General features: G+C 35.4%; 1 protein-coding gene across 1 annotated transcript; it reads left to right on the top strand.

The window, feature by feature from the left end:
• On the top strand, positions 6,562-12,184 carry LOC18585846 (protein SMAX1-LIKE 8). The gene is made up of 3 exons (XM_007008893.2): positions 6,562-7,882; positions 9,017-9,260; positions 9,844-12,184. Exons 1-3 carry the CDS (start codon positions 6,627-6,629, stop codon positions 11,761-11,763), a joined length of 3,420 nt encoding a protein of 1,139 aa, XP_007008955.2. The 5' UTR covers positions 6,562-6,626; the 3' UTR covers positions 11,764-12,184.

Genomic DNA, 12,721 nt, shown 5'->3' with positions numbered 1-12,721 from the left:
ATTTTTTTAAAGGATGGATTTTTGTAACCTAGACTTATGAATTAAAATTTTTTATCTTTTCTGAAAAAACCTTATTTTCAAATGAAATTACAGATTCTTGATCGATTTTAAAATCAGTAAATTCTTTCTCCTTTTTTTGCAAAAATCAATTATGCAACATTAAGATTTGCTTCATGCAAAGCAAAAAAAAAATAAAAAGAAGAATTATCTAGTTGAAGAAAACCCAAAGGATCAATTAGGAACTCATCAAAATGGAGATCAATTGATTTGATTTGAATTTTCCAATAGCTAGTGGACTTTCCCTATTTGTAATGCTAGTATTAAAATATCAATAAAAGTTGAAAAGAGAGAAAAAGGTTGGAAAATTTGTCAAAATCATGAAGCCATATGAAAGGGTAATGGGAAAGGAAAAGAACAAGGTTCCCCCACTTGCACAAAACAGAACTTCCTATTTAGGGTAAAATCCAAGGCAAACATCCTCAAGCAAGTAGCCCACTTCCCCCTCCCCCACCACCATCACCACCACCACCACCACCACCACCACCTCTCCCCCACCTCCTTTTCATTGTTTTGTTAATGTTTCCACCTTTCCCCCCCTCTTTCTCCATCTTTATAATTGCTTCTTTATGTGGAGAAAAAAAAACCTTTTTCCACAGTTCAAGGGGATGATCAACTTTCCCTTACCATGGACCCAAAACCTACACGTATCTCTTACTAATAAACAGGCACTACAAAAATTATGATTTTTATCGACGAAAACTTTCTATCGATATTATATATCTTATTGTTTTTGTCGACAATCAATCAATATTATATCAATAAAAAACTCGTATTTTGATAATAAAAATCTCGAAAAAGAATATGTTATTTTCATCATGATTAATTATATTTATATTTAAAAAAATTCACCTTAACAATTAGTAACATAAAAAATAAATAATTATGGTATTTGATTGGAGTTTGGTGCTTGACTTTAATGATTTTTAACAGGATTGTTTTTTTTTTAGGTGGGGGCAAAAGAACACTATAAGACCGGTGTGTACCAAATATGGAAAAGAAGAAATGGGCAGTGGGGGGCTTGTGGTTGTAGGGTGGGGATTGGTTGGTTTCCTAGGGTTGAATTATTTTTAGGCTGCTTTGATTTGATTTTATTGCTTTGGAAGGGGGTTGATTTCGTTTTTGGCAAGTGGGGCCGCGGGAGGGGGTGCCCTTCCCCGTCATGCAGAGGGGTTTGAGAGATTTGATGAGATCTTATTGGTGTCTTGTCTTTGGGCCCCCCTTCCCTTCCCTTTGGTGTTTACTCTCTTACCTTTTCAATGCCTAAATTAAAAAAGAAAATTGAAGAAAAAATAAAATAAAATTAGGGTCATGTCATCAATTCAGGATCCATATATGGGAAAAATGGATATTGCCCCGCTCACCTTTGTTAAGTATCTTCCAATGTATGTAAATAATTTATATTAATTTTTTTAAAAAAAGTCAAAGGAGTTAAATTTTTTAAGAGTTAACAAAAAATCAACATGATATTGTAGATTTTTGTATCTTCGATTTTGATTAAATCATCGATTATTTCATTCAAAGTTTGAGGTATTTGTTGAATTTTGTTTTTACTTTGTTATTTGTTGAATTTCGTTATAATTAGAGAAGGTTATCAATCGTCCTTCCTTCTTTAATCACTTGAGCTAGAATGATTTATTAACATCTCTAAGCATGTAATTGAATCACAAGTAACAACTAGAAAAGCAACTTCATACTTGATTTCACTTCAAAAAAAAAAAGAACCCTCCCACCATCAAATGAAAGAATCAAAACACTGTTTTTTTAATTTTTTTTATATATTCTACATCATTAGGTGACAAAAATGAGGTCATAGATATTTTTATCTCTTTAATATTTTTCATGTTTTTCGACACATAAATACTATCTTTTCCGAGAACGTTAAATCTTAAAATCTCTATCCAATTCCGATGACGTGAGCTAAATCCATATAATTAGATTCCACTTTTTTTATTTCCATATAAAATGGTTACAAAATGTCAAATGCATTATTGTGACATTGTGCGACTAAGTTATCATTACTCCATCGACTCTTATCATGCATGATGATACTACAAGGAATTGGTCAATTTTGCTTGGTTGCTCATGAGAATTAAGCTCCTTGCTGTCATCTTCATATTGAGAAATTGGCAAGAAACCTTCGAAATAGACAATAATGCTCAAAACCCATCACTCAATATATACATATATACATATAAAGTTTTGAGCTTCCATGATTGATTGAAGTACAACCAGAGGTCTTAAATATTATTATGAATTATGTACATATATATACAATATGTATAATTTTTAATAAATTAATGATTTTTGGTCGAAATTTTTCGTCGTAAAAATGAAAAGGGTTAAGGAGGAAAGAAAGAAGAGAGAGAACCAAGAAGAAGAAAGAGTGATGAAGTCTTATCTGATGGTCCTTTATGCGACAATTAATTGGGTGCTAAAGCACAAAATTTTCAACCATGGAATTGATAGAAACGTTGAACATATTCGAGGCCACTTCCATCAAAAAAGAGGAGAAAAAACCCTAATCAAGCCGCAAACTTTCATTTCATATGATGAATATCTTAGGCTGATGTTGGTCCCCAAATGGACCGACCCTTCTCCCTTACGAATGCTTTCCTTTATACTTTATTTGTTCTTCCTTTCCTTCCTAAGTTTTTGATTAATCCCACAAAGTTATATATAAATCTATATACCAATACCCTTGAATTGGCATCAATCCCCTTTGCATATTGGCAACTCTATTTTTTTATTTATTTTGGCTTCTTACTTTTTAGTTTTGGTGAGTATTTGGCCATGAAAAGGCTAAACTAGAGAATCACAAAGTATATATAAAAAAGTCTCACATATAGGTCAATTTTTATATGTAAAAAGGAATAACACTACTGCTCTCGACTATGAATTGATCTTTATGTGTTAAATTCCTTTTTATTATACTATCTTTTTATCATATCTTGCTTTTAGAATGAAATGCGATAAGTACGAGTAGTCATGCGTTCCATTTTTCGCATTTAATAACAATAACATACTGTAGTCTTTATTAGTGTATATAATTTATATAATTATATTTTTTTACTGCAATCAAATCTAAAAAACTATTATAAAATACAAATAGTACTGAACCCTAGATTCGGGTGAGCCGAAATTATATCATAGTACAAAATTACAACCATAAGTAAGATTAGTAGCATGTATAATTTCATTTGCTTCTGCCTTAGCTTTAGTAACATCATCCTTGATGCAAAACTCCCTGCATTTTTTTTGTTAGAACAAATGTAAAAAAAAAAAGAGGTATATAATTGAAGAATGGACCCAATCTAATCATCACAAACCACTAGAAAAGTAGAAAAATTGAGAAGAAAATGTATATACATGAATGAATGAACAGAAGGGATGAGCAAAAGGGAATAGAATTCATGCGCAATAGAGGCAGCTGATGATGGGGGGCCATGAGGGAAATTTCAAGTCAAATCCCATCACTCTTTTTAGGAATAGCTTGTTCACTTGATGGTGCTAAAGCAGATTTTTCAACTGTAAAAAAGTAAAGAGGAATGTTGAATTTCTTTCTTTCTTTCTTTCCTTTCCTTCTCAATACATATATTTTTTTCCCAGCAAACAGGTTTTTGGTATAGTATTTGGTCCCCTGAGGAACCAGCCACCAGGATTTTGGTATGATTCTTTTCTTTCTTCCTGTTTCTCCCACCCCCTTTACTGCCTATATTTGTTTTCTTTGTCTGTCACAAAAAAAATACCGATTATCGGTAATTTTTTTTAAATTCATATTTGATGTACTGTTAGTGTATATATATTATCATTTAATTATAAAATATCATCTCGTAAAATAACTTAAAAGAATTTATTTTTTTTTCTCGAAAAAAGAAAAGAGCAAGAATTCTGCCTATTCTTTGGTAAAAGACATAGTTTGATAGTTATGTGTCTTGCTTTAGAGAAACACTTTAAGGATTCAAAAAAACATTATGTTATTGGGCTGTTGAGGGGTTGTTTGTTATTTTGCCCACCTCAAAAATATTGAAAAAGCTTACAATGACAGCATTTGTGCATCACATTCACCATCATCAAGGGTCATCCTTCCTTTTTTTTTTTTTCTTTTTTCTAATTATTTTATTTTACCATCATATAAAATTAACGATAAATTTCATCTACATATTTCGTGATTTCAATTTTTTTTACATATTTTTTAATTAATTTTTTATGAATCAGTTCAGAATTACCCTGTCAATTTTTTTTAATAAAATTATCGAAATAGGAGCAAGAAAATGCTTAGAATTAGTGTATTATTGAAGAAAGAAAGTGAAGATTCCAAAACCAAAAGAGAGAGATCTTAAAAAAATTTGGTACTGTGAGATTCTTCTTCCCTTTCCTTTTCCTTTTCCTTTCCCCTCTTTCACTATCAAAGATTTCTTTTTCTGTTCCTTTTTCAGTATTTCTTCATTATTAATAATGGTGGGACAAGAATGTGTGTCTCTCTTGCCTTTTGGAGAGGGTGGCAAAAATATATGCGAAAATGACAGAGCCATAGGCCCATTTCATAATAAAATAACAAAGCTTTTTCTAATTTTAGCTCCTTTGCCATGTCAAAATTTCCTTCTACCTTTTCTTCTCTTTCACATGCTTTTGGCTTAATTTGGCCCTATCTTAACCAAATTCATAATTTCTAATTTGTGAATTTAAACTAGAATAACGAAATTTGTATTATATTTGTTTTGAAATTAAGATATCATTTCGAAAAAACCCGTTATGCAATTAAACTTGTACGATTATTTTTTAAACTAATGTTTTTTGTTTGGGTTTTTGATTATTTAATCATTCGTGAATAATACGATTATTTACTTTTTACGAATAATCAAATATTGTAGCGTTTTTCCTACGTAGAGAAAGAATTAAATAAGGTATTTGGAGATTAAAGATAACAAGAAGTCAATACGGACGAATTTATTAACTGAATCAACTTTTTATATGTATAAAAAGTTTATATGAAGAGTTTGAACCTATGGTGGTACATAAAATAATGTAGATTTTGACTCATTGAGTCAACTGTTATGGGGAAAGATTTTGAGGGGGTTTAGGGGTCATATCTAGGGGAGGAGACTATCTTTTGGTATTTAGGGAAAAAGAAACTGAAAAGGGTTTTGCAAAAGTGGACAAAGAAGGTAACAACAAAACCACATATCAAATCAAACACCTTTTCACCTCTTTCCTTGAGTGTGCTACATAGTTTCTGGGGGGAGAGAAGGAAAGAACAAAGAAAAACCTTTGATGGGTGTGGAGGGGTATGTAATAGAGACCCCACTCTTTTATTTTTTATTTTAATTTCCTCTTTTTTCTTATGAGAAAGATGACTACTCACTCACCAAAGTTTTGGTCTCTCTCTCTCTCATATTCCAAGGTTATAATGACGATGATGAATGGTATGTTTGTGGTGGTGGGTGTGGGGTTATTCTCCCCTCCCATCACTTTCAACCTTTTTACAACTTGATCAATTGACCCATCTCTTTTGTGTGAACTCCTTTAACAATAGGGACATTTCAAATTATTAAGCACGAATATAAAAATTCAATTCAATTCGATTTAATTTTTACTTATTATTGTTCCAATGGTCGAAAAAAATTAAAATTAAAACATGTTAAGAGACGATGATAGAGATCGATTTTATTTTTTATTTTTTCAAAATTCAGATTCAAATTATCTAATTAAAACGTATTTAGGATAAAAAGAGAGAGAGAGAGATTGGACCCTAAACTCAAAATATGATATTGCTATGAGGTTAAAATGTTTTGGTTTTGGTTGATTTGATTTCGAGTTGAGTTAGGTTTCGTGTTACAACTGAGTCAACTCATTTGTGTAGACCGATTCCCACACATGCAGGAAAGGGGAAAAAAAAAAAGAATTACAACTAAGTAGCGGGTGACGCTGACTTTGATTAGTTGGCCCACTCCAACTGAGTGAGACACAGCATCTCCACCCTTTCTCTCTCAATTTTCAAAACATCATTCCCTCGTAATAATACTTCACATTGCACTCTCAATCCCTTCATCCTATCATCATAAATTACAAAAAATTTAGCAATTTCGATTCATTAATTTTCAATACATTTATTCTTATTATCAACAGACATGAAAATTTTTTAAAATGAGTTTACTTTTATTTTTATTTATTCTTAAAAATAAATAATATAAATTAATAAAATTTATTAATATATATTAATTAACTTTTTATACACGCACGCGCGAAGACACAAGCATATAACCACAACAATAGAAAGATCTTACATATATTACAGAATCTATACTCACCACCCGTTCTTCCAAATGATCTTCTGTGAAGTGGGCCCCACAAAGCTCAACTTAAACGGACAACAGTTCGCTCTCCCCTTTCCCTCCCTCCCCCAACATTAATAAATAAATCACCTTTCTTCCATTTCCTATATCCTTAGATTTTTTTTGTCTTCCAAAAAAATTCAAATCTTTAATTAAGAAATAATATAATTTATTTTGAGTTTTAGCTTTTGTTTTTTTTAATATATTTGTGTGATTGTTTTATGATAGCCGGCGATGCCTACGCCGGTTTGTGTAGCGCGGCAATGCTTGACGCCGGAGGCAGCTCACGCGCTAGACGAGGCGGTGAGCGTTGCGCGACGGAGGGGACACGCACAGACGACGTCGCTCCACGCCGTATCGGCTCTACTGTCTCTCCCTTCCTCGGCCCTGCGCGACGCCTGCGCTCGTGCACGTAACGCGGCGTACTCCCCGAGACTGCAATTCAAAGCGCTGGAGCTTTGCTTGAGCGTGTCGCTGGACCGAGTCCCGTCGAGTCAACTTAGCAGCGACCCGCCCGTGTCGAACTCGCTCATGGCCGCGATAAAGCGGTCCCAAGCGAACCAGCGGAGGCAGCCTGAAAATTTCCACCTTTACCGCGAAATCTCGCAGCAGAATCCTTCCAATATCTCGTGCGTCAAAGTCGAGCTCCAACACTTGATTTTGTCGATCCTCGATGACCCGGTCGTGAGTAGGGTGTTCGGCGAAGCGGGTTTCCGGAGCTCCGAAATCAAGCTGGCAATCATCCGCCCCCTCCCTAATCTCTTAAGGTACTCTCGACCACGTGGCCCGCCGATTTTCCTTTGTAATTTAGAAAATTCGGATCCGGGTTGTGAAACCGCCCGGGTTTCTGGTCGACGGGGCTTCAGTTTCCCGTTCCCGGGTTTCGCGTCTTTTTTTGAAGGAGAAGGAGAAGAAAACTGTAGGAGAATAGGAGAAGTTTTGGCGCGAAGGAGGAATCCTCTACTTGTCGGTGTAAGCGCTTACGATGCACTCGCGAGTTTCACGGAAAGTTTGGAGAAAAAAAAAGATAGTTTCTTGGTCAAAGAAATCTCGGGTTTAAACATAATTTGCGTCAAAAATTTTATCTTAAAGTGTATGAACGAGGGTTTTAACAAACGGGAAGTGGATTTACAGTTCGAAGAAATGGGTCTGGTCATGGAGCGGGAAATGGGAGGAACCGGACTGGTGGTGAACTATGGGGATTTGAACATTCTCGTCAGTGACAAGAGTGAAAAAAATGGTGACGACGACGACTACGACGACGATGACGACAAGGTTGATGAAGATGGAGTTGGTTATGTGGTTGCACAGCTAACGAGGCTATTACAAGTTTATGGGGGGAAAGTTTGGCTGTTGGGGGCTGCAGCGAGCTACCAGACTTATTTGAAGTTCTTAAGTAGGTTTCCTTCGGTTGAAAAAGATTGGGATTTGCAGATTTTGCCTATTACTTCTCTTAGAAATCCATTGGCTGAGCCTTATCCAAAGTCCAGGTATAAAACTTAATAAATATTTTATCTATTTGTTTTGTTTTGTTGGGGAATTGAATAATTAGTCGAGTAGAGTGAGCTACGGCTTGTAGTTTCTTGCTGGGTTATTTGTTGAAGAAAGATTTTGGAAGTGTTGAGGTTCTTGGCTTCTGTCTTAGTTGAACCAGTGGCAGAATAGAAAAAAAGAAGTTGAATAATAAGGAATTACTTAGGGATCATAAATGGAATACGATCCTTGCTACTTTTTTAATAGGGACTTATGTCGAAAATTCTGAGAGTTAGGAAAAGAGAATGGTAGAATAAAGTACTATATTTTTCGGTTTACTTGAACTCTTAGTTGCTTAACTTTCTTTTTAATTTTTTCAAATTTTAACTATTTTAAGTTAATCTAGGACATTATTTAATGTAAGTCGGAGTGAATTTGCTCATTCTTGTCCTTTATCTGAGGTGCACTAGTTAGTTGGATCAAGAAAACAGGATGTTTATGGCATAATGAGCTGAGGTAAGCTCATTACAGGGTTCTAATTTAATTATAATCTTGATTTCTAATATTTTGTGTGATTTAAAGATTTTGCCTTGGTCATAACTCATAACCTTTTGCCAGAGTTGGGTTATAATCTTCACCATGGTGACTTTCAAAAAGAAAAAAATATCTTCACCATGGTGAAAACTAGGATTTAGAGGTGTTGTGATTTGTGATTTACGGTGAGTTTGCAACTACAAATACTGGTACCATGTTGCCCGCATTAACATTTATTAATTAGAAAATAATAATAATAATACAATAAGAGTTTAAAGTATTTAATAGATATTAAGTTGTTTGCAGTGGGTAATTATGTGTTTATAATGGGTGGTTATTTGGTTAGTGCATGTTTATTGAATGAAACAACTTATATAGGTCTAATAGGTACTTTTATATTTTTAATTTATCTAAGGTGATGAATGGTATATTAGTTAGTTTTTTATGACCTCCACTTATATGTGTTTTCATTCTCCTTTTGTTGTTATGCAGCATTACCTTTTTCCTCCTTCCCTATTATTGGGTACTGTGTTTGAGAGTGCTTACAATGTGTTCTTACTGTCTTTGTATTAGCCCCAACCATTTCTTATAGTTCTATTGCCACAATATTACTACAGCTTGATGGAGTCATTTGTTCCGTTTGGTGGGTTCTTTTCTACACCTTCTGAGTCAAAGGGGTCTTTAAGCAGCTCATATCAGCATGTCCCCCGCTGTCATCAATGCAATGAGAGGTGTGAACAAGAAGTAATTGCAATTTCCAAGGGAGGATTCAATGTTTCAGTGGCAGATCAGTACCAATCTACTTTGCCTTCCTGGTTGCAGATGACCGAGCTTGGAGCAAACAAGGGATTAGATGTAAAGGTGTGTGTCCATTAAACTCATGCTTCAAGTGCTAAGCTGTGCTTCTATTCTTTAGTTTCAAATATTGGCAGTGGGGCCCCAGAGTTTTAATGGAATTATTGGTTTTAACTTATCATTAATTTAAAAGATGGAACATACACCAGGTATAGTGCTAACAAGATTCATCCTACTGCCATCTTAAAAGATGGACATCATGCACATGCACCCACAGCCATTGAAGGTAAGATTCAGGGCCACCCTCACTTATATGTATGATAAGTAGCCCCAGATTGAAGTTGGTTCCTCTAAAAACATTGATTGGTCTAGTGTAGAAATTATCACATAATTTGGATGACCTTAATTTCAAGAACATCCACGGGAAGCATATTTATACTGGTTATTAATATCAGTAGTTCACCAGATCTGTTGCTTTTCTGTTTTTGATGAAGACCTTGTGGCAATATTCATTTGAGGGAATAATGAAGGGTTTACATGTTCTGATCGCTGAATCTAACCACCCCTGCCCTGCCCCCAAATCTCAATCAGTTTTTATTGGATATTTATGAAGTTTATGTGAAAACCAGTTTGTCTTTCTTCAGTGCAGACCAAAGATGATGGACTGTTATTAAACACTAAGGTAGCAGGACTGCAAAAGAAGTGGGACAATATATGCCAGCGCCTTCATCACACTCATCCCGTCCCTGAGTCAAACACTTATCAAGCAAATCCTCCATTCCCAAGTGTTCTAGGCTTTCACATCATCCAAGACAAGAAGGAAAATGCTCATGGTCATGGTGGCAACATCGCAAATACACTGCCCAATGAAAATAATTGCATAAATGTAAATTCATCCTTGCCTGTTAATTTCCAAAAGATGTCAACATCACAATCAGACATTCCTTTCTCTGTGGTTTCCATGACTAAAAATGGAAGTTTCCTGTCCAAACTGCGGGAAAAACCTTCCAAAGAAGGTTATTTCGAGGCAATTGAACCCATATCTCCTTGCAGCTTGTCCAATTCAAGTGTGGGTGATGTTAGTCAAGCATCTCCTACATCTGTGACTTCTGTGACAACAGATTTAGGGTTGGGTATATGCTCAGTTTCTTCATGTAACAAATTGAAGAAACCTACAAATCAAAACCACACAGGGCTTGCACAGGAATTCTTAGGTTGCCTTCCTGCAAATGTTGATGTTATCAATGGGAGTGTCTCTAGCCATCAAGCTCAGTCGTCATCTTCTTCATCTCCTGAGTGTGGTGGACAGCTTGATCCAAGCAACTTCAAGAAGCTTTTTACAGCTGTCACTGAAAGAGTCGATTGGCAGGATGAAGCTGTGAGTGTTATTTGCCAAACAGTAGCCAACAGCCGAGCAAGAAATGAGAGATGTCATGGAGCCAGTCGAAGAGGTGATATATGGTTGAATTTCAGTGGACCTGATAGGTGTGGCAAAATGAAAATTGCTGTTGCACTTGCTGACATAATATATGGAAGCAGAGAGAATTTTATCTGCATAGATCTAAGTTCCCAAGATGGGGTTCTCCATACACAGTTGCTCTTCAATTGCCAGGAAGTGAATTATGATCTAAGATTTCGAGGGAAGACTGTGGTTGATTATGTTGCTGAGGAGTTGAGCAAAAAGCCCCTGTCTGTTGTGTACCTTGAAAATGTAGATAAAGCTGATATTCAGGTTCAGAGCAGCTTGTCTCAGGCTATCCGGACTGGTAAGTTTTTAGACTCACATGGAAGAGAAGTCAGCACTAACAATGCAATATTTGTGACTACTTCAACATTAGCAAAGGAAAATCAAGTTGTTTGTCATAAAACAGAAACATCTAACTATTCTGAAGATAAAGTATTGAGAGCCAAGGGCTGGCCACTGCAGATATTGATCAAGCATGACGACAACACAATTGGCCAAGACTTGATGGCACCTGTTACAGCAAGAAAAAGTGTCTCTAAGCTGGGCTTTTTGAATAAAAGAAAGCTAATTGGCTCCCATGAAACTCTGGAGCAGCATGAGATCATGGAAATGGCCAAACGGCCTAATAGGACATCATCTTGGAATCTAGATTTGAACATCCCTGCTGAAGAAAGCGAAGTGCAGGAAGCTGATGATGGAACTGTTGACAATGACTCTGTTGCTGAGAACCCAACACCTTGGTTGCAAGATTTCTTTGGTCAGCCTGTCAAGAATGTGGTTTTCAAGCCATTTGATTTTGATGCACTTGCAGAGAGACTACTGAATGATATAAACCAGAGTTTCTGCAAGTTCATTGGCTCAGACTGCTTGTTAGATATTGACTCAAAAGTTATGGAACAACTACTAGCAGCTTCATATTTATCTGATGAGACTATGGTGGTGACCGATTGGGTGGGACAAGTTCTTAGCAGGGGATTTGCACAAGTTGAGGAAAGGTATAACCTTAACACTCACTCTGTTGTGAAACTCGTTGCCTACGAGGGTCTTCCTTCCGAGGACAAAACACTAGGAGTTCGCCTTCCCCCCAAAATTATTCTGAACTAATGTCCTTTCAAAAGCCTAATCCTGTAGCTAGGTGTATAAGCATTTAGTGTCTAGCGAATTATGTCTAGTTGTTAGTCCCATAAATTTTTTGGGCTTTCTTCTCTTCTTCCAGGTTGCTAGGTTGTGTATTGCACCATGTATAATCTGTAGTTAAGTGCTAGTGTGGTATATCCTCACCATGAAAAAAAACACACTTGTTAGTTGCTCAAATTTTTTCCTTGGTTTGATTTGCTTATGGCTGTAAATGCTTTACAACTTTTTGCCAAGGTCTCTGTTATCTCAATGGGTAGTGTTCAGCAATGGAGGCAGTCAGCAACTAGATTGTGCTGTTTATTTCGTCTTAATCTCCTGGAAATGAAATAATTTACGACAGATTCAAGTGTTTAGCCTTGTTGGTTCTGTCATGTCATGTCCCCCTTCACATCTTTCTTTGTTCATGTCTTTCTAAGATAATAAGCTTCTTCTTTGTCTGCCATTAGTTCTGTCTTCCAGCCAATTGTCACTCAAACTGTAAACAGGTGATATACTCAACAGCAGTCTGCCCCAAACGTTGGAAGAAAAAAAATAAGAAAAAAAAAAGGAGATAAAAAAAGAATAAAAAATGGGAAATCCAAATCCAGAGGAATTGTTCATGTAGCTTGGGTTTGCCATTATCAATGAACATAAGCATAGTTACCAAAGATGTAGGATTTATGTACTTTTGGTTTTATTCTAGATTTGGAGAAAAAGAAGGGATTTGCGGAAAACTATTTCGATTAAAAGAAAGAGGAGAGAAATCGAAATTTCTTTTCTATGATTTTGATGAGAGATTGATGATTTGACATTTGTTATTTGAGAATTTCATCATAATCGAATATGTCAATTTGTCACGTAAGCAAAAAATGATAATTATAATGATAATTGTCATTACAAGTAAGGATAGTTATATTTTTTGATTGTTGATTTTAAGAATTTATTA

This window comes from Theobroma cacao, chromosome 10 (genome assembly GCF_000208745.1).
Source record: "Theobroma cacao cultivar B97-61/B2 chromosome 10, Criollo_cocoa_genome_V2, whole genome shotgun sequence".
In the NCBI taxonomy this organism is placed as follows: Eukaryota; Viridiplantae; Streptophyta; class Magnoliopsida; order Malvales; family Malvaceae; genus Theobroma; species Theobroma cacao.
This window is presented reverse-complemented; position numbering and strand designations above follow the sequence as displayed.